Source organism: Rhinoraja longicauda, chromosome 43 (genome assembly GCF_053455715.1).
Source record: "Rhinoraja longicauda isolate Sanriku21f chromosome 43, sRhiLon1.1, whole genome shotgun sequence".
Classification (NCBI taxonomy): Eukaryota; Metazoa; Chordata; class Chondrichthyes; order Rajiformes; family Arhynchobatidae; genus Rhinoraja; species Rhinoraja longicauda.
This window is the reverse complement of record NC_135995.1, coordinates 5,002,995-5,027,862: the sequence shown is the minus strand read 5'-3', so window position 1 is coordinate 5,027,862 and position 24,868 is coordinate 5,002,995. Positions and strand designations below refer to the sequence as shown.

The 24,868-nt window shown below is 49.4% G+C and overlaps 1 protein-coding gene across 1 annotated transcript in view; it reads right to left on the bottom strand.

The window, feature by feature from the left end:
• The window catches only part of LOC144612190 (hemicentin-2-like), an 80,762-nt gene extending 56,281 nt beyond the window's left edge, over nucleotides 1-24,481 (bottom strand). Inside the window, exons 1-6 of the mRNA XM_078431748.1 lie at nucleotides 24,431-24,481; nucleotides 21,823-22,173; nucleotides 15,838-16,125; nucleotides 13,647-14,000; nucleotides 6,801-7,088; nucleotides 4,610-4,963 (exon numbers count right to left, since the gene is read on the bottom strand). Coding sequence (XP_078287874.1) covers nucleotides 4,610-4,963; nucleotides 6,801-7,088; nucleotides 13,647-14,000; nucleotides 15,838-16,125; nucleotides 21,823-22,173; nucleotides 24,431-24,476 — 1,681 coding nt within the window. The 5' untranslated portion in view covers nucleotides 24,477-24,481. The remainder of the gene's footprint in view (nucleotides 1-4,609; nucleotides 4,964-6,800; nucleotides 7,089-13,646; nucleotides 14,001-15,837; nucleotides 16,126-21,822; nucleotides 22,174-24,430) is intronic.
• Nucleotides 24,482-24,868: the final 387 nt, after the last annotated feature.

The window sequence follows — 24,868 nt, the reverse complement described above, 5'->3', positions numbered from 1 at the left end:
TCGCCACTAGGAGGCTTCTGTCATGATTCCCCATTACTCTATCAATCTTATTATCTATATGCTAAAACTCTTGTTCGTTTGTTTGTTTGTTTGTTCCTGATCTACAGCCAAAACGGTACACGATAGCACGATAATTTTAGGCCCACCTTACTCACCGTCATCCCTTTGGTGCTAATGGAAGAATTTTCATTGAAATCGGTGTTATATTTTTAAAGTTATTCATATTTTGAAGTTTAAATCTATCTCCTAGGTAGGGAGGGAGGAGGGAGGGACGGGGGTTGAGGGAGGGACAGGGGGGAAGTAGGGAGGTTAGGGGTGGTTGCGGGAGATGGTGTGAGGGGGAAGGGAAGGGGGGAGGCGGGGGGGAGGGAAGGGGGGAGGAAGGGGGGAGGGTGGAGAGGGGGAGGGGAAGGGGGGGAGGGGGAGGGGAGGGAAGGGGGAGGAGGGATAAAGGGGAGGGGGAGGGGTGGAGGGATGGGGAAGGGAGGATGGAGGGGAGGAGGGAGGGGGATGAGGGGGAGGGGAGGGAGTGGAGGAAGAGAGGGTGCTACACCAATGCAGGAGAGGTTTGGGCCCAACCAGTCCACTTGGTCTAGTAACTATTAATTATTTATCTTATTACACATTATTTGCATTTTTAATAGACAATAGACAATAGACAATAGACAATCGACAACAGATGCAGGAGGAGGCCATTCGGCCCTTCGAGCCAGTACGCACCGCCATTCACTGTGATCATGGCTGATCATCCTCAATCAGTACCCCGTTCCTGCCCTCTCCCCATACTCCCTGACTCCACTATCCTTAAGAGCTCTATCTAGCTCTCTCTTGAATGCATTCAGAGAATTGGCCTCCACTGCCTTCTGAGGCAGAGAATTCCAAAGATTTACAACTCTCTGACTGAAAAAGTTTTTCCTCATCTCTGTTCTGAATGGCTTACCCCTTATTCTTAAACAGTGGCCCCTGGTTCTGGACTCCCCCAACATTGTTTCCTGCCTCTAACATGTCCAACCCCTTAATAATCTTATATGTTTCGATAAGATCCCCTCTCATCCTTCTAAATTCCAGTGTATACAAGCCTAGTCGCTCCAGTCTTTCAAAATACTAGTCAATAGACAATAGACAATAGACAATAGGTGCAGGAGTAGGCCATTCGGCCCTTCGAGCCAGCACCACCATTCAATGTGATCATGGCTGATCATTCTCAATCAGTACCCCGTTCCTGCCTTCTCTCCATACCCCCTGACTCCGCTATCCTGAAGAGCTCTATCTAGCTCTCTCTCTTGAATGCATTCAGAGAATTGGCCTCCACTGCCTTCTGAGGCAGAGAATTCCAAAGATTTACAACTCTCTGACTGAAAAAGTTTTTCCTCATCTCCGTTCTGAATGGCCGACCCCTTATTCTTAAACTGTGGCCCCTGGTTCTGGACTCCCCCAACATTGGGAACATGTTTCCTGCCTCTAGCCTGTCCAATCCCTTAATAATCTTATACGTTTCAATAAGTTCCCCTCTCATCCTTCTAAACTCCAGCGTACACAAGCCTAGTCACTCCAGTCTTTCAACGTACGACAGTCCCGCCATTCCGGGAATTAATCTAGTAAAACTATGCTGCAAGCCCTCAATAGCAAGAATGTCCTTCCTCAAATTTGGAGACCAAAACTGCACAGAGTACTCCAGGTGCGGTCTCACTAGGGCCCTGTACAACTGCTCTCTCTTGAAAGCATCCAGGGTCAAGTGGTCTTTCTTGCTCCTCTAGTATCTTAGGTTTTTAAGGTCGAGTGGTCCATCTTGCTCCTCTAGTATCTTTGGGTTTTTAGGGTCGAGTGGTCCATCTTGCTCCTCTAGTATCTTTGGGTTTTTAGGGTCGAGTGGTCCATCTTGCTCCTCTAGTACCTTTGGGTTTTTTAGGGTCGAGTGGTCCATCTTGCTCCTCTAGTATCTTTGGGTTTTTAGGGTCGAGTGGTCTATCTTGCTCCTCTAGTATCTTTGGGTTTTTAGGGTCGAGTGGTCTATCTTGCTCCTCTAGTACCTTTGGGTTTTTAGGGTCGAGTGGTCTATCTTGCTCATCTAGTACCTTTGGGTTTTTAGGGTCGAGTGGTCTATCTTGCTCCTCTAGTACCTTTGGGTTTTTTAGGGTCGAGTGGTCTATCTTGCTCCTCTAGTACCTTTGGGTTTTTGGGGTCGAGTGGTCTATCTTGCTCCTCTAGTACCTTTGGGTTTTTTAGGGTCGAGTGGTCTATCTTGCTCCTCTAGTATCTTTGGTTTTTAGGGTCGAGTGGTCTATCTTGCTCCTCTAGTATCTTTGGGTTTTTAGGGTCGAGTGGTCCATCTTGCTCCTCTAGTATCTTTGCTCCCACCCTACCCCAACCCATATGTAAGACCCTGTTTCCACTCTGATTCATATTATCTATAAACATTTGGACAAACCTCACACCCCAGCAAGAGCCCTCTTTTCTTGATTTTTCGTCAGCCTTCAACACATTACAAGCAGACTATTTGATGTCAAAAATGGTGGGGCAAACATGGAAACATAGAAACATAAAAAATAGGTGCAGGAGGTGGCCATTCGGCCCTTCGAGCCTGTACGCACCGCCATTCATTGTGATCGCTGCTGATTGTCCACAATCAGTAACCCGTGCCTGCCTTCTCCCCATTTCCCTTGATTCCACTAGCTCCTAGAGCTCTATCTAACTCTCTCTTAAATCCACCCAGTGAATCGGCCTCCACTGCCCTCTGTGGCAGAGAATCCCACACATTCACAACAAATTCTCTGGGTGAAAATGTTACTTCTCACCTCAGTTTTAAACGGCCTCCCCTTTGTGCTAACTTTAAGTGACCGCATGCTAACTTTAAATGACTGGCAGCCAGGGGAAGTGGAAAAGGGATTCATTAAAGTTTAAAAAGTGATTTTTTAAAGTTTGAAAAGTGATTTTTTTAAAGTTTGAAAAGTGAATAACTGTAACAACCATGGCCAGTGTCGGTAAGGTGGGCCTAAAATTGTTGCCGTTTTGGCTGTATTTCGGGTACTTACAAACAAACTAATGGACAAACAAACAAACTGACAGACAAGATGAGTGTTTTAGCAATATAATAGATTCACTGGAGGATGAGAGGGGGATCTTTAGAAACGTATACAATTATAAAAGGACTGGACAAGCTAGATGCAGGAAACATGTTCCCAATGTTGGGGGAGTCCAGAACCAGGGGCCACACACACACAGTCTAAGAATAAAGGGGAGGCCGTTTTAAACTGAGGTGAGAAGAAAACTTTTCCCACCCAGAGAGTTGTGAATTTGTGGAATTCTCTGCCACAGAGGGCAGTGGAGGCCGATTCACTGGATGGACTTAAGAGAGAGTTAGATGGAGCTCTAGGGGCTAGTGGAATCAAGGGATATGGGGAGAAGGCAGGCACAGGTTACTGATTGTGGACGATCAGCCACGATCACAGTGAATGGCGGTGCGTACAGGCTCGAAGGGCCGAATGGCCTCCCCCAACATTGGGAACATTTTTCCTGCATCTAGCTTGTCCAGTCCTTTTATAATTTTATACGTTTCAATAAGATCCCCCTCTCATCCTTCTAAACTCCGGTGAATAATTCTGGTGTGGGTCAGACGCAGGGAGAGGGACATTGGGAATCACTCACGAATATCAAGATGAAAATATCACAAATGTAGGTGGTTTTGCAGATAGTCAGGATGGTTGTGAAAGATTGCAGCAGGATCTGGATCGATTGGCCAGGTGGGTGGAGCAACAGTTGATGGAATTTAACACAGAGAAACGTGAGGTGTTTTACTTTGGGAAGTCTAACATGGACAGGACCTACACAGTGAATGGTAGGGCACTGGGTAGTGTTATAGAGCAGAGGGATCTAGGAGCACAGGTACACAGTTCCCCTGAAAGTGTGGCATCACAGGTAGACAGGGAGTGTCGTAGAGCAGAGAGATCTAGGAGCGCAGCTACACGGTTCCCCTGAAAGTTTGGCATCACAGGTAGACAGGGAGTGTTGTAGAGCAGAGGGATCTAGGAGCACAGGTACACAGGTCCCTGAAAGTGATTTCAGAGGTAGATAGGGTGGTCAAGAAGGCTTTTGGCACATTGGCCAACATCAGTCAGAGTATTGAGCGTAGAAGTTGGGAGGTCATGTTGCAGTTGAACAAGACGTTGGTGAGGCCACATTTAGAGCATTGTGTTCAGTTATGAGCACCGCGTTACAGGAAAGATGTTGTCAACACCAAATCTGTTTCTCCAGAGATGCTGCCTGACCTGCTGAGTTTCTCCAGCACTTTGTGTACCTGTCCACTTTCCCCACAGAGATGCTGCCCGACCCCCTGAGTTTCTCCAGCACTTTGTGTACCTGTCCACGTTCTCCACAGAGATGCTGCCTGACCCGCTGAGTTACTCCAGCACTTTGTGTACCCGTCCACTTTCCCCACAGAGATGCTGCCTGACCCGCTGAGTTACTCCAGCACTTTGTACCTGTCCACGTTCTCCACAGAGATGCTGCCTGACCCGCTGAGTTACTCCAGCACTTTGTACCTGTCCACGTTCTCCACAGAGATGCTGCCCGACCCGCTGAGTTACTCCAGCACTTTGTGTGATTGTCTTACCGGATACGTTCAGCAGAACCCCGTCCGGCCCGGAATATTTCTCTCCCAGTTTGTTCTCCATTCGGAAGTAGTACCATCCCTCATCCCGCTTGGTCAGGCTGTCGATTGTCAGGGTGCAATCCTTGTCTCTCTGCCATTGTTTAGGGATCTCCGCAATCGGACGGCGGAGCGGGTCGCCGTCTTGATCGGAGCTGACGACGTGGGTGCCCTGCGTCTGGTCGCCCTTCAGCCACTGCACGGTTTTCAGCCGAGACCCGAAGGGACGGGAGAAGTAGCAGGGAATCCGCACACAGGTTCCCACGGCGGCCATTACATTCCTCGGCGCCCTCACCTCCCACGAATCGGCCACCGCACCTGCAGGGAGAGAGACAGAGTAGACGCCGCCATTCATCGTGACTGCGGCTGATCATCCACAATCAGTAACCCGTGCCTGCCTTCTCCCCATATCCCTTGATTCCACTGGCCCCTAGAGCTCTATCTAACTCTCTCTTAAATCCATCCAGTGAATCGGCCTCCACTGCCCTCTGTGGCAGAGAATCCCACACATTCACAACTGGAAACGTTCCTCCTCACCTCAGTTTTAAACGGCCTCCCCTTTATTCTTAGACTGTGTGTGTGTGGCCCCTGGTTCTGGACTCCCCCAACATTGGGAACATGTTTCCTGCCTCTAGCCTGTCCAATCTCTTAATAATCTTATACGTTTCTATAAGATCCCCCTCTCATCCTTCTAAACTCCAGTAAATACAAGCCCCAGTCTTTCCAATCTTTCCTCATATATCAGTCCCGCCATCCCGGGGATTAACCTGGTGAACCTACGCTGCACGCCCTCAATAGCAAGGATGTCCTTCCTCAAATTTGGAGACCAAAACTGCACACAGTACTCCAGGTGCGGTCTCACCAGGGCCCTATACAACTGCAGAAGGACCTCTGTGCTCCTGTACTCAAATCCTCTTATCATGAAGGCCAACATGCCATTAGCTTTCTTCACTGCCTGCTGTATCTGCACGCCTACTTTCAGTGAGTGATGAACAAGAACACCCAGGTCTCGCTGCACTTCCCCTTTAACTAATCAGACACCATTGAGATAATAGACACAAAGTGCTGGAGTAACTCAGCGGGTCAAGCAGCATCTCAGGAGAGAAGGAATGGGTGATGTTTCGGTTTGAGACCCTTCTTCAGACTGACGAAAGGTCTCGACCCAAATCGTCGCGCATTCCTTTTCTCCTGAGATGCTGCCCGACCCGCTGAGTTACTCCAGCACTTTGTACCTGTCCACGTTCTCCACAGAGATGCTGCCTGACCTGCTGAGTTACTCCAGCACTTTGTACCTGTCCACGTTCTCCACAGAGATGCTGCCCGACCCGCTGAGTTACTCCAGCACTTTGTGTCTACCTTCGATTTGAACCAGCATCTGCAGTTTTTTTCCCTGCGCACCATTGAGTTAATTAGCTGCCTTCCTTTTCTTGCCACCGAAGTGGATCGCCTCACGTTTATCCGCGTTAAACTGCGTCTGCCCGCTCACACAACCTGTCCAAGTCACCCTGCATCCTCGTAGCATCCTCCTCACAGCTCACACTGCCACCCAGCTTGGTTCTGGACTCTCCAACATTGGGAACATTTTTCCTGCATCTAGCTTGTCCAGTCCTTTTATAATTTTACACGTCTCTATAAGATCCCCCTCTCATCCTTCTAAACTCCAGTGAATACAAGCCCAGTCTTTCCAATCTTTCCTCATACAACCCTCCCGCCATCCCGGGGATTAACCTGGTGAACCTACGCTGCACTGCCTCAATAGCAAGGACGTCCTTCCTCACATTTGGAGAGCAAAACTGCACACAGTACTCCAGGTGCGGTCTCACCAGGGCCCTATACAACTGCAGAAGGACCTCTTTGCTCCTGTACTTAACTCCTCTTGTCATGAAGGCCAACATGCCATTATCTTTCTTCACTGCCTGCTGTACCTACACGCTTACTTTCAGTGACTGGTGTACAAGGACACACAGGTGTCGTTGCACTTCCCCTTTACCTGCGTCTGCCCGCTCACACAACCTGTCCAGGTCACCTTGCATCCTCAAAGCATCCTCCTCACAGCTCACACTGCCGCGCAGCTTGGCCGGCGTGGGCGTTAGGCCGCTGGGGGGCCTGTTTCCGCGCCGTGTCGCCACGCGATCCCATGGGCTCTGTGACTCACGTTTAACGTTCAAGGTGATGGTATTCCCGGTGTTCTCTGATGTAGTGTGGACGCATCTGAGAGACCTGCCGTGGTCCGAATGGGATGCCTGGAATCTCAGCGTGAGGCTGGTGGTCCAGGAGTTGGCAACTGATCCCGGAGTTTCGGTCTCCGAGTCCGAATCTAAGCCATCGACCCCACTCCATCTCAGGCGGCCGGGACAGGCGAACCTGACCGAGCAGGTTAGCACCACCTCATCTCCCTCCTTTATCTCCGCTGGCGAGGAGATGTTCACCAAACTAGACTCATCTTCGGAAAGAGAGAGAGAGAGAGAGAGAGAGAGAGAGTCAGAGAATCCAGGAGCACAGTTTCATTTTTCACAGAAACATAGAAACATAGAAAATAGGTGCAGGAGGAGGCCATTTGGCCCTTCCAGCCACCGCCGCCATTCACCGTGATCGCGGCTGATCGTCCACAATCAGTAACCCGTGCCTGCCTTCTCACCATACCCCTTGATTCCACTAGCCCCAAGAGCTCTATCTAACTCTCTCTTAAATCCATCCAATGAATCGGCCTCCACTGCCCTCTGTGGCAGAGAATCCCCCACATTCACAACTGGAAAAGTTCCATCTCACCTCAGTTTTAAACGGCCTCCCCTTTATTCTTAGACTGTGTGTGTGTGGCCCCTGGTTCTGGACTCCCCCAATATTGGGAACATTTTTCCTGCATCTAGCTTGTCCAGTCCTTTTATAATTTTATCCGTTTCTCTAAGATCCCCCTCTCATCCTTCTAAACTCCAGTGAATACAAGCCTAGTCTTTCCAATCATTCCTCGTATGACAGTCCCGCAATCCCGGGGATTAACCTGGTGAACCTACGCTGCACTGCCTCAATAGCAAGGATGTCCTTCCTCAAATTGGGAGACCAAAACTGTACACAGTACTCCAGGTGTGGTCTCACAATGCTTCCTCTCGTTTTTTCTTCCCTTCTTAACTAGGATGTCAGGGTCCAATGTTCTCCTGCATTGGTGTAGCACCCTCCCCCTACCCCTCCCCCTCCCGTCTCCCCCCTCCCCCTCTCCTCACCCTCCCCCACCTCTCACCCACTCCGTCCCAAAGATACTCCAGGAGCAAGATGGACCACTCCTTTTAATTCGCCCGTATAAGAAGAGTAAAAACAAAACATGGTGAAGCAACTTTTAGTCACTTTGCTTCGTGCATCTGCAATAGACAATAGACAATAGGTGCAGGAGGAGGCCATTCGGCCCTTCCAGCCTGTACGCACCGCCATTCAATGTGATCATGGCTGATCATCCACAATCAGTACCCCGTTCCTGCCTTCTCCCCATACCCCCTGACTCCGTAATCTTTAAGAGCTCTTCCTGACTCTCTCTTGAAAGCATCCAGAGAATTGGCCTCCACTGCCATCTGAGGTAGAGAATTCCACAGATTCACATCTCTTTGAACGGAAAAGTTATTCCTCATCTTCGTTCTAAATGGCCGACCCCTTATTCTTAAACTGTGTGTGGCCCCTGGTTCTGGACTCCCCCAACATCGGGAACATGTTTCCTGCCTCTAGCGTGTCCAATCTGAATAATCTTATACGTTTCAATAAGTTCCCCTCTCATCCTTCTAAACTCCAGCGTACACAAGCCTAGTCGCTCCAGTCTTTCAACGTACGACAGTCCCGCCATCCCGGGGATTAACCTGGTGAACGTACGCTGCACGCCCTCAATAGCAAGAATATCCTTCCTCAAATTTGGAGACCAAAACTGCACACAGTACTCCAGGTGCGGTCTCACTAGGGCCCTGTACAACTGCAGAAGGACCTCTTTGCTCCTATACTCAACTCCTCTTGTTATGAAGGCCAACATGCCATTGGCTTTCTTCACTGCCTGCTGTACCTGCATGCTTACTTTCAGTGACTGATGAACTAGGACACCCAGATCTCTTTGTACGTCCTCTTTTCCTAACTTGACACCATTCAGATAATAATCTGCCTTCCTGTTCTTGCCACCAAAGTGGATAACTTCACACTTATCCACATTAAACTGCATCTGTCCCAGAGTGCATCATGTTGTCTATTCCCAGTGCTCGCCACCAGGAGGCTTCTGTCATGATTCCCCATTACTCCCGTGACCTGCGTGGGTTTTCTCCGAGATCTTCGGTTTCCTCCCACACTCCAAAGACGTACAGGTATGTAGGTTAATTGGCTGGGTAAATGTAAAAATTGTCCCTAGTGGGTGTAGGATAGTGTTAATGTGTGGGGATCACTGGGCGGCACGGACTTGGAGGGCCAAAAAGGCCTGTTTCCGGCTGTATATATATGATATGATATGATATACTAAAACTCTTGTTCGTTTGTTTGTTTGTTTGTTCCTGATCTACAGCCAAAACGGTACACGATAGCACGATAATTTTAGGCCCACCTTACTCACCGTCATCCCTTTGGTGCTAATGGAAGAATTTTCATTGAAATCGGTGTTATATTTTTAAAGTTATTCACATTTCGATGTTTAAATCTATCTCCTAGGTAGGGAGGGAGGGACGGGGGTTGAGGGAGGGACAGGGGGGAAGTAGGGAGGTTAGGGGTGGTTGCAGGAGATGGTGTGAGGGGGAAGGGAAGGGGGGAGGCGGGGGGGGAGGGAAGGGGGGAGGAAGGGGGGAGGGTGGAGAGGGGGAGGGGAAGGGGGGGAGGGGGAGGGGAGGGAAGGGGGAGGAGGGAGGAAGGGGAGGGGGAGGGGTGGAGGGATGGGGAAGGGAGGATGGAGGGGAGGAGGGAGGGGGATGAGGGGGAGGGGAGGGAGTGGAGGAAGAGAGGGTGCTACACCAATGCAGGAGAGGTTTGGGCCCAACCGGTCCACTTGGTCTAGTAACTATTAATTATTTATCTTATTACACATTATTTGCATTTTTAATAGACAATAGACAATAGACAATAGACAATCGACAACAGATGCAGGAGGAGGCCATTCGGCCCTTCGAGCCAGTACGCACCGCCATTCACTGTGATCATGGCTGATCATCCTCAATCAGTACCCCGTTCCTGCCCTCTCCCCATACTCCCTGACTCCACTATCCTTAAGAGCTCTATCTAGCTCTCTCTTGAATGCATTCAGAGAATTGGCCTCCACTGCCTTCTGAGGCAGAGAATTCCAAAGATTTACAACTCTCTGACTGAAAAAGTTTTTCCTCATCTCTGTTCTGAATGGCTTACCCCTTATTCTTAAACAGTGGCCCCTGGTTCTGGACTCCCCCAACATTGTTTCCTGCCTCTAACATGTCCAACCCCTTAATAATCTTATATGTTTCGATAAGATCCCCTCTCATCCTTCTAAATTCCAGTGTATACAAGCCTAGTCGCTCCAGTCTTTCAACATACTAGTCAATAGACAATAGACAATAGACAATAGGTGCAGGAGTAGGCCATTCGGCCCTTCGAGCCAGCACCACCATTCAATGTGATCATGGCTGATCATTCTCAATCAGTACCCCGTTCCTGCCTTCTCCCCATACCCCCTGACTCCGCTATCCTGAAGAGCTCTATCTAGCTCTCTCTCTTGAATGCATTCAGAGAATTGGCCTCCACTGCCTTCTGAGGCAGAGAATTTCAAAGATTTACAACTCTCTGACTGAAAAAGTGTTTCCTCATCTCCGTTCTGAATGGCCGACCCCTTATTCTTAAACTGTGGCCCCTGGTTCTGGACTCCCCCAACATTGGGAACATGTTTCCTGCCTCTAGCCTGTCCAATCCCTTAATAATCTTATACGTTTCAATAAGTTCCCCTCTCATCCTTCTAAACTCCAGCGTACACAAGCCTAGTCACTCCAGTCTTTCAACGTACGACAGTCCCGCCATTCCGGGAATTAATCTAGTAAAACTATGCTGCAAGCCCTCAATAGCAAGAATGTCCTTCCTCAAGTTTGGAGACCAAAACTGCACAGAGTACTCCAGTTGCGGTCTCACTAGGGCCCTATACAACTGCTCTCTCTTGAAAGCATCCAGGGTCAAGTGGTCTTTCTTGCTCCTCTAGTATCTTAGGTTTTTAAGGTCGAGTGGTCCATCTTGCTCCTCTAGTATCTTTGGGTTTTTAGGGTCGAGTGGTCTATCTTGCTCCTCTAGTACCTTTGGGTTTTTAGGGTCGAGTGGTCCATCTTGCTCCTCTAGTACATTTGGGTTTTTAGGGTCGAGTGGTCCATCTTGCTCCTCTAGTACCTTTGGGTTTTTAGGGTCGAGTGGTCCATCTTGCTCCTCTAGTACCTTTGGGTTTTTTAGGGTCGAGTGGTCTATCTTGCTCCTCTAGTATCTTTGGATTTTTAGGGTCGAGTGGTCTATCTTGCTCCTCTAGTACCTTTGGGTTTTTAGGGTCGAGTGGTCTATCTTGCTCCTCTAGTACCTTTGGGTTTTTAGGGTCGAATGGTCTATCTTGCTCCTCTAGTACCTTTGGGTTTTTTAGGGTCGAGTGGTCTATCTTGCTCCTCTAGTACCTTTGGGTTTTTGGGGTCGAGTGGTCTATCTTGCTCCTCTAGTACCTTTGGGTTTTTTAGGGTCGAGTGGTCTATCTTGCTCCTCTAGTATCTTTGGTTTTTAGGGTCGAGTGGTCTATCTTGCTCCTCTAGTATCTTTGGGTTTTTAGGGTCGAGTGGTCCATCTTGCTCCTCTAGTATCTTTGCTCCCACCCTACCCCAACCCATATGTAAGACCCTGTTTCCACTCTGATTCATATTATCTATAAACATTTGGACAAACCTCACACCCCAGCAAGAGCCCTCTTTTCTTGATTTTTCGTCAGCCTTCAACACATTACGAGCAGACTATTTGATGTCAAAAATGGTGGGGCAAACATGGAAACATAGAAACATAAAAAATAGGTGCAGGAGGTGGCCATTCGGCCCTTCGAGCCTGTACGCACCGCCATTCATTGTGATCGCTGCTGATTGTCCACAATCAGTAACCCGTGCCTGCCTTCTCCCCATTTCCCTTGATTCCACTAGCTCCTAGAGCTCTATCTAACTCTCTCTTAAATCCACCCAGTGAATCGGCCTCCACTGCCCTCTGTGGCAGAGAATCCCACACACTCACAACAAATTCTCTGGGTGAAAATGTTACTTCTCACCTCAGTTTTAAACGGCCTCCCCTTTGTGCTAACTTTAAGTGACCGCATGCTAACTTTAAATGACTGGCAGCCAGGGGATGTGGAAAAGGGATTCATTAAAGTTTAAAAAGTGATTTTTTAAAGTTTGAAAAGTGATTTTTTTAAAGTTTGAAAAGTGAATAACTGTAACAACCATGGCCAGTGCCGGTAAGGTGGGCCTAAAATTGTTGCCGTTTTGGCTGTATTTCGGGTACTTACAAACAAACTAATGGACAAACAAACAAACTGACAGACAAGATGAGTGTTTTAGCAATATAATAGATTCACTGGAGGATGAGAGGGGGATCTTTAGAAACGTATACAATTATAAAAGGACTGGACAAGCTAGATGCAGGAAACATGTTCCCAATGTTGGGGGAGTCCAGAACCAGGGGCCACACACACACAGTCTAAGAATAAAGGGGAGGCCGTTTTAAACTGAGGTGAGAAGAAAACTTTTCCCACCCAGAGAGTTGTGAATTTGTGGAATTCTCTGCCACAGAGGGCAGTGGAGGCCGATTCACTGGATGGACTTAAGAGAGAGTTAGATAGAGCTCTAGGGGCTAGTGGAATCAAGGGATATGGGGAGAAGGCAGGCACAGGTTACTGATTGTGGACGATCAGCCACGATCACAGTGAATGGCGGTGCGTACAGGCTCGAAGGGCCGAATGGCCTCCCCCAACATTGGGAACATTTTTCCTGCATCTAGCTTGTCCAGTCCTTTTATAATTTTATACGTTTCAATAAGATCCCCCTCTCATCCTTCTAAACTCCGGTGAATAATTCTGGTGTGGGTCAGACGCAGGGAGAGGGACATTGGGAATCACTCACGAATATCAAGATGAAAATATCACAAATGTAGGTGGTTTTGCAGATAGTCAGGATGGTTGTGAAAGATTGCAGCAGGATCTGGATCGATTGGCCAGGTGGGTGGAGCAACAGTTGATGGAATTTAACACAGAGAAACGTGAGGTGTTTTACTTTGGGAAGTCTAACATGGACAGGACCTACACAGTGAATGGTAGGGCACTGGGTAGTGTTATAGAGCAGAGGGATCTAGGAGCACAGGTACACAGTTCCCCTTAAAGTGTGGCATCACAGGTAGACAGGGAGTGTCGTAGAGCAGAGGGATCTAGGAGCGCAGCTACACGGTTCCCCTGAAAGTTTGGCATCACAGGTAGACAGGGAGTGTTGTAGAGCAGAGGGATCTAGGAGCACAGGTACACAGGTCCCTGAAAGTGATTTCAGAGGTAGATAGGGTGGTCAAGAAGGCTTTTGGCACATTGGCCAACATCAGTCAGAGTATTGAGCGTAGAAGTTGGGAGGTCATGTTGCAGTTGAACAAGACGTTGGTGAGGCCACATTTAGAGCATTTTGTTCAGTTATGAGCACCGCGTTACAGGAAAGATGTTGTCAACACCAAATCTGTTTCTCCAGAGATGCTGCCTGACCTGCTGAGTTTCTCCAGCACTTTGTGTACCTGTCCACGTTCTCCACAGAGATGCTGCCTGACCCGCTGAGTTACTCCAGCACTTTGTGTACCCGTCCACTTTCCCCACAGAGATGCTGCCTGACCCGCTGAGTTACTCCAGCACTTTGTACCTGTCCACGTTCTCCACAGAGATGCTGCCTGACCCGTTGAGTTACTCCAGCACTTTGTACCTGTCCACGTTCTCCACAGAGATGCTGCCCGACCCGCTGAGTTACTCCAGCACTTTGTGTGATTGTCTTACCGGATACGTTCAGCTGAACCCCGTCCGGCCCGGAATATTTCTCTCCCAGTTTGTTCTCCATTCGGAAGTAGTACCATCCCTCATCCCGCTTGGTCAGGCTGTCGATTGTCAGGGTGCAATCCTTGTCTCTCTGCCATTGTTTAGGGATCTCCGCAATCGGACGGCGGAGCGGGTCGCCGTCTTGATCGGAGCTGACGACGTGGGTGCCCTGCGTCTGGTCGCCCTTCAGCCACTGCACGGTTTTCAGCCGAGACCCGAAGGGACGGGAGAAGGAGCAGGGAATCCGCACACAGGTTCCCACGGCGGCCATTACATTCCTCGGCGCCCTCACCTCCCACGAATCGGCCACCGCACCTGCAGGGAGAGAGACAGAGTAGACGCCGCCATTCATCGTGACTGCGGCTGATCATCCACAATCAGTAACCCGTGCCTGCCTTCTCCCCATATCCCTTGATTCCACTGGCCCCTAGAGCTCTATCTAACTCTCTCTTAAATCCATCCAGTGAATCGGCCTCCACTGCCCTCTGTGGCAGAGAATCCCACACATTCACAACTGGAAACGTTCCTCCTCACCTCAGTTTTAAACGGCCTCCCCTTTATTCTTAGACTGTGTGTGTGTGGCCCCTGGTTCTGGACTCCCCCAACATTGGGAACATGTTTCCTGCCTCTAGCCTGTCCAATCTCTTAATAATCTTATACGTTTCTATAAGATCCCCCTCTCATCCTTCTAAACTCCAGTAAATACAAGCCCCAGTCTTTCCAATCTTTCCTCATATATCAGTCCCGCCATCCCGGGGATTAACCTGGTGAACCTACGCTGCACGCCCTCAATAGCAAGGATGTCCTTCCTCAAATTTGGAGACCAAAACTGCACACAGTACTCCAGGTGCGGTCTCACCAGGGCCCTATACAACTGCAGAAGGACCTCTGTGCTCCTGTACTCAAATCCTCTTATCATGAAGGCCAACATGCCATTAGCTTTCTTCACTGCCTGCTGTACCTGCACGCCTACTTTCAGTGAGTGATGAACAAGAACACCCAGGTCTCGCTGCACTTCCCCTTTAACTAATCAGACACCATTGAGATAATAGACAAAAATTGCTGGAGTAACTCAGCGGGTCAGGCAGCATCTCAGGAGAGAAGGAATGGGTGATGTTTCGGTTTGAGACCCTTCTTCAGACTGACGAAAGGTCTCGACCCAAATCGTCGCGCATTCCTTTTCTCTTGAGATGCTGCCCGACCCGCTGAGTTACTCCAGCACTTTGTACCTGTCCACGTTCTCCACAGAGATGCTGCCTGACCTGCTGAGTTACTCCAGCACTTTGTACCTGTCCACGTTCTCCACAGAGATGCTGCCCGACCCGCTGAGTTACTCCAGCACTTTGTGTCTGCCTTCGATTTGAACCAGCATCTGCAGTTTTTTTCCCTGCACACCATTGAGTTAATTAGCTGCCTTCCTTTTCTTGCCACCGAAGTGGATCGCCTCACGTTTATCCGCGTTAAACTGCGTCTGCCCGCTCACACAACCTGTCCAAGTCAACCTGCATCCTCGTAGCATCCTCCTCACAGCTCACACTGCCACCCAGCTTGGTTCTGGACTCTCCAACATTGGGAACATTTTTCCTGCATCTAGCTTGTCCAGTCCTTTTATAATTTTACACGTCTCTATAAGATCCCCCTCTCATCCTTCTAAACTCCAGTGAATACAAGCCCAGTCTTTCCAATCTTTCCTCATACAACCCTCCCGCCATCCCGGGGATTAACCTGGTGAACCTACGCTGCACTGCCTCAATAGCAAGGACGTCCTTCCTCACATTTGGAGAGCAAAACTGCACACAGTACTCCAGGTGCGGTCTAACCAGGGCCCTATACAACTGCAGAAGGACCTCTTTGCTCCTGTACTTAACTCCTCTTGTCATGAAGGCCAACATGCCATTATCTTTCTTCACTGCCTGCTGTACCTACACGCTTACTTTCAGTGACTGGTGTACAAGGACACACAGGTGTCGTTGCACTTCCCCTTTACCTGCGTCTGCCCGCTCACACAACCTGTCCAGGTCACCTTGCATCCTCAAAGCATCCTCCTCACAGCTCACACTGCCGCGCAGCTTGGCTGGCGTGGGCGTTAGGCCGCTGGGGGGCCTGTTTCCGCGCCGTGTCGCCACGCGATCCAATGGGCTCTGTGACTCACGTTTAACGTTCAAGGTGATGGTATTCCCGGTGTTCTCTGATGGAGTGTGGACGCATCTGAGAGACCTGCCGTGGTCCGAATGGGATGCCTGGAATCTCAGCGTGAGGCTGGTGGTCCAGGAGTTGGCAACTGATCCCGGAGTTTCGGTCTCCGAGTCCGAATCTAAGCCATCGATCCCACTCCATCTCAGGCGGCCGGGACAGGCGAACCTGACCGAGCAGGTTAGCACCACCTCATCTCCCTCCTTTATCTCCGCTGGCGAGGAGATGTTCACCAAACTAGACTCATCTTCGGAAAGAGAGAGAGAGAGAGAGAGAGAGAGAGAGAGAGTCAGAGAATCCAGGAGCACAGTTTCATTTTTCACAGAAACATAGAAACATAGAAAATAGGTGCAGGAGGAGGCCATTCGGCCCTTCCAGCCACCGCCGCCATTCACCGTGATCGCGGCTGATCGTCCACAATCAGTAACCCGTGCCTGCCTTCTCACCATACCCCTTGATTCCACTAGCCCCTAGAGCTCTATCTAACTCTCTCTTAAATCCATCCAATGAATCGGCCTCCACTGCCCTCTGTGGCAGAGAATCCCACACATTCACAACTGGAAAAGTTCCGTCTCACCTCAGTTTTAAACGGCCTCCCCTTTATTCTTAGACTGTGTGTGTGTGGCCCCTGGTTCTGGACTCCCCCAATATTGGGAACATTTTTCCTGCATCTAGCTTGTCCAGTCCTTTTATAATTTTATCCGTTTCTCTAAGATCCCCCTCTCAGCCTTCTAAACTCCAGTGAATACAAGCCTAGTCTTTCCAATCATTCCTCGTACGACAGTCCCGCAATCCCGGGGATTAACCTGGTGAACCTACGCTGCACTGCCTCAATAGCAAGGATGTCCTTCCTCAAATTGGGAGACCAAAACTGTACACAGTACTCCAGGTGTGGTCTCACAATGCTTCCTCTCGTTTTTTCTTCCCTTCTTAACGAGGATGTCAGGATCCAATGTTCTCCTGCATTGGTGTAGCACCCTCCCCCTACCCCTCCCCCTCCCGTCTCCCCCTCCCCCTCTCCTCACCCTCCCCCACCTCTCACCCACTCCGTCCCAAAGATACTCCAGGAGCAAGATGGACCACTCCTTTTAATTCGCCCGTATAACAAGAGTAAAAACAAAACATGGTGAAGCAACTTTTAGTCACTTTGCTTCGTGCATCTGCAATAGACAATAGACAATAGGTGCAGGAGGAGGCCATTCGGCCCTTTGAGCCTGTACGCACCGCCATTCAATGTGATCATGGCTGATCATCCACAATCAGTACCCCATTCCTGCCTTCTCCCCATACCCCCTGACTCCGTAATCTTTAAGAGCTCTTCCTGACTCTCTCTTGAAAGCATCCAGAGAATTGGCCTCCACTGCCATCTGAGGTAGAGAATTCCACAGATTCACATCTCTTTGAACGGAAAAGTTATTCCTCATCTTCGTTCTAAATGGCCGACCCCTTATTCTTAAACTGTGTGTGGCCCCTGGTTCTGGACTCCCCCAACATCGGGAACATGTTTCCTGCCTCTAGCGTGTCCAATCTTAATAATCTTATACGTTTCAATAAGTTCCCCTCTCATCCTTCTAAACTCCAGTGTAGACAAGCCTAGTCGCTCCAGTCTTTCAACATACGACAGTCCCGCCATCCCAGGGATTAACCTGGTGAACCTACGCTGCACGCCCTCAATAGCAAGAATATCCTTCCTCAAATTTGGAGACCAAAACTGCACACAGTACTCCAGGTGCGGTCTCACTAGGGCCCTGTACAACTGCAGAAGGACCTCTTTGCTCCTATACTCAACTCCTCTTGTTATGAAGGCCAAAATGCCATTGGCTTTCTTCACTGCCTGCTGTACCTGCATGCTTACTTTCAGTGACTGATGAACTAGGACACTCAGATCTCGTTGTACTTCCCCTTTTCCTAACTTGACACCATTCAGATAATAATCTGCCTTCCTGTTCTTGCCACCAAAGTGGATAACTTCACACTTATCCACATTAAACTGCATCTGTCCCAGAGTGCATCATGTTGTCTATTCCCAGTGCTCGCCACTAGGAGGCTTCTGTCATGATTCCCCATTACTCTATCAATCTTATTATCTATATACTAAAACTCTTGTCTGTTTGTTTGTTTGTTTGTTCCTGATCTACAGCCAAAACGGTACACGGTAGCATGATAATTTTAGGCCCACCTTACTCACCGTCGTCCCTTTGGTGCTAATGGAAGTTGCATTGAAATCGGTGTTATATTTTTTAAGTTATTCACATTTTAAAGTTTAAATCTATCTCCCAGGGAGGGAGGGAGGGAGGCAGGGACGGGGGTTGAGGGAGGGGGAGGGGGGAAGTAGGGAGGTTAGGGGTGGTTGCGGGAGATGTTGTGAGGGGGAGGGGTAGGGGGAGGTGGAGGGGAGGGGAGGGGAGGGGGAGGGGGGAGGAAGGGGAGGGGGAGGGGAGGAGGAGGAGGGGGAGTAGGGAGGTTAAGGGTGGTTGAGGGAGATGGTGTGAGGGGGAGGGGAAGGGGGAGGCAGAGGGGAGGGGTGTGAGGGGGAGGGGGAAGGGGGGAGAGGGGAGGGGAGGGAGTGGAGGAAGAGAGGGTGCTTCACCAATGCAGGAGAGGTTTGGGCCCAACGGGACCATTTGGTCTAGTAACTATTAATTATTTATCTAATTACACATTATTTGCATTTTTAATAGACAATAGACAATAGACAACAGATGCAGGAGGAGGCCATTCGGCCCTTCGAGCCAGTACGCACCGCCATTCACTGTGATCATGGCTGATATCCACAATCAGTACCCCGTTCCTGCCCTCTCCCCATACCCCCTGACTCCGCTATCCTTAAGAGCTCTATCTAGCTCTCTCTTGAATGCATTCAGAGAATTGGCCTCCACTGCCTTCTGAGGCAGAGAATTCCACAGATTTATAACTCTCTGACTGAAAAAGTTTTTCCTCATCTCCGTTCTGAATGGCCGACCCCTTATTCTTAAACTGTGGCCCCTGGTTCTGGACTCCCCCAACATTGCGAACATGTTTCCTGCCTCTAGCCTGTCCAATCCCTTAATAATCTTATACGTTTCAATAAGTTCCCCTATCATCCTTCTAAACTCCAGCGTACACAAGCCTAGTCGCTCCAGTCTTTCAACGTACGACAGTCCCGCCATTCCGGGAATTAATCTAGTAAAACTATGCTGCAAGCCCTCAATAGCAAGAATGTCCTTCCTCAAATTTGGAGACCAAAACTGCACAGAGTACTTCAGGTGCGGTCTCACTAGGGCCCTGTACGACTGCTCTCTCTTGAAAGCATCCAGGGTCAAGTGGTCTTTCTTGCTCCTCTAGTATCTTAGGTTTTTAAGGTCGAGTGGTCCATCTTGCTCCTCTAGTACCTTTGGGTTTTTAGGGTCGAGTGGTCCATCTTGCTCCTCTAGTACCTTTGGGTTTTTAGGGTCGAGTGGTCTATCTTGCTCCTCTAGTACCTTTGGGTTTTTAAGGTCGAGTGGTCTATCTTGCTCCTCTAGTACCTTTGGGTTTTTAGGATCGAGTGGTCCATCTTGCTCCTCTAGTATCTTTGGGTTTTTAGGGTCGAGTGGTCTATCTTGCTCCTCTAGTACCTTTGGGTTTTTAGGGTCGAGTGGTCTATCTTGCTCCTCTAGTATCTTTGGTTTTTAGGGTCGAGTGGTCCATCTTGCTCCTCTAGTACCTTTGCTCCCACCCTACCCCAACCCATATGTAAGACCCTGTTTCCACTCTGATCCATATCATCTATAAACATTTGGACAAACCTCACACCCCAGCAAGAGCCCTCTTTTCTAGATTTTCCGTTAGCCTTCAACACATTACGAGCAGACTATTTGATGTCAAAAATGGTGGGGCAAACATGGAAACATAGAAACATAAAAAATAGGTGCAGGAGGAGGCCATTCGGCCCTTCGAGCCTGTACGCACCGCCATTCATTGTGATCGCTGCTGATTGTCCACAATCAGTAACCCGTGCCTGCCTTCTCCCCATTTCCCTTGATTCCACTAGCTCCTAGAGCTCTATCTAACTCTCTCTTAAATCCACCCAGTGAATCGGCCTCCACTGCCCTCTGTGGCAGAGAATCCCACACATTCACAACAAATTCTCTGGGTGAAAATGTTACTTCTCACCTCAGTTTTAAACGGCCTCCCCTTTGTGCTAACTTTAAGTGACCGCATGCTAACTTTAAATGACTGGCAGCCAGGGGAAGTGGAAAAGTGATTCATTAAAGTTTAAAAAGTGATTTTTTTAAGTTTGAAAAGTGATTTTTTTAAAGTTTGAAAAGTGAATAACTGTAACAACCATGGCCAGTGTCGGTAAGGTGGGCCTAAAATTGTTGCCGTTTTGGCTGTATTTTGGGTACTTACAAACAAACTAATGGACAAACAAACAAACAGACAGACAAGATGAGTGTTTTAGCAATATAATAGATTCACTGGAGGATGAGAGGGGGATCTTTAGAAACGTATACAATTATAAAAGGACTGGACAAGCTAGATGCAGGAAACATGTTCCCAATGTTGGGGGAGTCCAGAACCAGGGGCCACACACACAAAGTCTAAGAATAAAGGGGAGGCCGTTTAAAACTGAGGTGAGAAGAAAACTTTTCCCACCCAGAGAGTTGTGAATTTGTGGAATTCTCTGCCACAGAGGGCAGTGGAGGCCGATTCACTGGATGGACTTAAGAGAGAGTTAGATAGAGCTCTAGGGGCTAGTGGAATCAAGGGATATGGGGAGAAGGCAGGCACAGGTTACTGATTGTGGACGATCAGCCACGATCACAGTGAATGGCGGTGCGTACAGGCTCGAAGGGCCGAATGGCCTCCCCCAACATTGGGAACATTTTTCCTGCATCTAGCTTGTCCAGTCCTTTTATAATTTTATACGTTTCAATAAGATCCCCCTCTCATCCTTCTAAACTCCGGTGAATAATTCTGGTGTGGGTCAGACGCAGGGAGAGGGACATTGGGAATCGCTCACGAATATCAAGATGAAAATATCACAAATGTCGGTGGTTTTGCAGATAGTCAGGATGGTTGTGAAAGATTGTAGTAGGATCTGGATCGATTGGCCAGGTGGGTGGAGCAACAGTTGATGGAATTTAACACAGAGAAACGTGAGGTGTTTTACTTTGGGAAGTCTAACATGGACAGGACCTACACAGTGAATGGTAGGGCACTGGGTAGTGTTATAGAGCAGAGGGATCTAGGAGCGCAAGTACACAGTTCCCCTTAAAGTGTGGCGTCACAGGTAGACAGGGAGTGTCGTAGAGCAGAGGGATCTAGGAGCGCAGGTACACAGTTCCCCTGAAAGTTTGGCATCACAGGTAGACAGGGAGTGTTGTAGAGCAGAGGGATCTAGGAGCGCAGGTACAAAGTTCCCTGAAAGTGATTTCAGAGGTAGATAGGGTGGTCAAGAAGGCTTTTGGCACATTTGCCTTCATTAGTCAGAGTATTGAGCGTAGAAGTTGGGAGGTCACGTTGCAGTTGAACAAGACGTTGGTGAGGCCACATTTAGAGCATTGTGTTCAATTTTGGGCACCGCGTTACAGGAAAGATGTTGTCAACACCAAATCTGTTTCTCCAGAGATGCTGCCCGACCCGCTGAGTTACTCCAGCACTTTGTACCTGTCCACGTTCTCCACAGAGATGCTGCCTGACCTGCTGAGTTTCTCCAGCACATTGTGTACCTGTCCACTTTCCCCACAGAGATGCTGCCTGACCTGCTGAGTTACTCCAGCACTTTGTACCTGTCCACGTTCTCCACAGAGATGCTGCCTAACCCGCTGAGTTACTCCAGCACTTTGTACCTGTCCACGTTCTCTACAGAGATGCTGCCTGACCCGCTGAGTTATTCCAGCACTTTGTACCTGTCCACGTTCTCCACAGAGATGCTGCCCGACCCGCTGAGTTACTCCAGCACTTTGTGTGATTGTCTTACCGGATACGTTCAGCAGAACCCCGTCCGGCCCGGAATATTTCTCTCCCTGACTGTTCTCCATTCGTAAGAAGTACCGTCCCTCATCCCGCTTGGTCAGGCTGTCGATTGTCAGGGTACAGTCGTTGTCTCTCTGCCATTGTTGTGGGATCTCCGCACTCGGACTGTGGAGCGGGTCAGGGTATTGATCGGAGCTGACAACGAGGGTTCCCTGCGTCTGGTCGCCCTTCAGCCACTGCACGGTTTTCAGCTGAGACCAGCCCGGATGGAAGGAGCAGGGAATCCTTACGCAGGTTCCCACGGCGGCCATTACATTCCTCGACGCCCTCACCTCCCAAGGATCGGCCACCACACCTGCAGGGAGAGAGACAGTAGACGCCGCCATTCATCGTGACCGCGGCTGACCGTCCACAATCAGTAACCCGTGCCTGCCTTCTCCCCATATCCCTTGATCCCACTTGCCCCTAGAGCTCTATCTAACTCTCTCTTAAACCCATCCAGTGAATTGGCTTCCACTGCCCTCTGTGGCAGAGAATCCCACACATTCACTGGATGAATTTAATCGGAGGCCAATTCACTGGATGAATTTAAGAGAGAGTTAGATAGAGCTCTAGGGGCTAGTGGAATTCCACAGATTCACAACTCTCTGGGTGGAAAAGTTTCTTCTCACAATAGACAATAGACAATAGACAATAGGTGCAGGAGGAGGCCATTCAGCCCTTCGAGCCTGTACGCACCGCCATTCAATGCGATCATGGCTGATCATTCTCAATCAGTACCCCGTTCCTGCCTTCTCCCCATACCCCCTCACTCCGCTATCCTTAAGAGCTCTATCCAGCTCTCTCTTGAAAGCATCCAACAAATTGGCCTCCACTGCCTTCTGAGGCAGAGAATTCCACACCTTCACCACTCTCTGACTGAAAAAGTTCTTCCTCATCTCCGTTCTAAATGGTCTACCCCTTATTCTTAAACTGTGGCCCCTTGTTCTGGACTCCCCCAACATTGGGAACATGTTTCTTGCCTCTAATGTGTCCAATCCCCTAATTATCTTATATGTTTCAATAAGATCCCCCCTCATCCTTCTAAATTCCAGTGTATACAAGCCCAATCGCTCCAGCCTTTCAACATACGACAGTCCCGCCATTCTTAGACTCTGTGTGTGTGGCCCCCGGTTCTGGACTCCCCCAACATTGGGAACATTTTTCCTGCATCCAGCATGTCCAGTCCTTTTTATAATTTTATACGTCTCTCTGTAAGACCCCCCTCTCATCCTTCTAAACTCCAGTGAATACAAGCCCCCAGTCTTTCCAATCTTTCCTCGTACGACAGTCCCGCCATCCCGGGGATTAACCTGGTGAACCTACGCTGCACTGCCTCAATAGCAAGGACGCCCTTCCTCAAATTTGGAGACCACAACTGCAACATTCGGAAAATTTTCCCGCATCTAGCTTGAGGTTATCCACTTTGTTGGTAAGAACAGGAAGGCAGATTATTATGTGAATGGTGTCAAGTTAGGAAATGGGGAAGTACAACGAGACCTGGGTGTCCTAGTGCATCATTCACTGAAAGGAAGCATGCAGGTACAGCAGGCAGTGAAGAAAGCCAATGGCATATTGGCCTTTATGACAAGAGGAGTTGAGTATAGGAGCAAAGAGGTCCTTCTGCAGTTGTACAGGGCCCTGGTGAGACCACACCTGGAGTACTGTGTGCAGTTTTGGTATCCAAATTTGAGGAAAGATATATTGAGGCAGTGAAGCTGAGGTTCACCAGGTTAATCCCCTGGATGGCGGAACTGTCGTATGAGGAAAGACTGGAGCGGCTAGGCTTGTATACACTGGAATTTAGAAGGATGAGAGGGGATCTTTTTGAAACATATAAGATTATGAAGGGATTGGACGCGTTAGAGGCAGGAAACATGTTCCCAATGTTGGGGGAGTCCAGAACAAGGGGCCACAGTTTAGGAATAAGGGGTAGGCCATTTAAAACTGAGATGAGAAAAAAACTTTTCCACCCAGAGAGTTGCAATTTGAGGAAGGACGTCCTTGCTATTGAGGCAGTGCAGCGTAGGTTCACCAGGTTAATCCCCGGGATGGCGGGACTGTCGTACGAGGAAAGATTGGAAAGACTGGGGCTTGTATTCACTGGAGTTTAGAAGGACGAGAGGGGGATCTTATAGAGAGACATGTAAAATTATAAAAGGACTGGACAAGCTAGATGCAGGAAACATGTTGCCAATGTTGGGGGAGTCCAGAACCAGGGGCCACACACACACAGTCTAAGAATAAAGGGGAGGCCGTTTAAAACTGAGGTGAAAAGAAACTTTTCCACCCAAAGTTGTAATTTGAGAGAGGACGTCCTTGCTATTGAGGTAGGTTCGACCCGATCTATTCCCCTCGTGATTTTGTACACCTACATAAGGCCGCCCCTTATCCTCCAGCGCTCCAGGGAATAGAGTCCCAGCCCTCCCCGACCTTTCCCACCCACCCCTCTGTGTGGAGAAGTTGCCCCCCCACCCCAGTGTCACCCCCTCTGCCCGTCTCCACTCTCCTCCCCCATGGCGTAACGTTCTACGTCTTCCCCCGGGCCGGGCCCCAGTGGGTGATGTACCTACCCAGGGCCAGGGTCAGCAGCGCCCACAACAAGCTGGTCCTCATCATTCCCAGCGATCTGTAACGGACACAGAGAGATGGGGACGGTCGGCAAATGTGGAGCGGTGTCAGAAATACTGTCCCGCACATCACCCTCCCTCCCTCTCCCCCTCTCCCCTCCTCCCTCCCTCCCTCCCTCCCTCCCTCCCTCTCCCTCCCTGTCCCTCTCCCCCTCCCTGTCCCTCTCCCCCTCCCTGTCCCTCTCCCTCTCTCCCTCTCTCCCTCTTTCTCCCCCTCCTTTTCTATCCATCCCTCTCCCTCTCTCTCTCCCTCTCTCTTTCGCCCCAATTTCCCTCTCCCTCCTTTCTTTCCCTTTCTATATTGCTTGCTCTCTCTCTCTCTCCCTCTCTCTTCCTCCCTCTCCCGCTCCTCCCTTCCTCCCTCTCCCTCCCTTCCTCCCT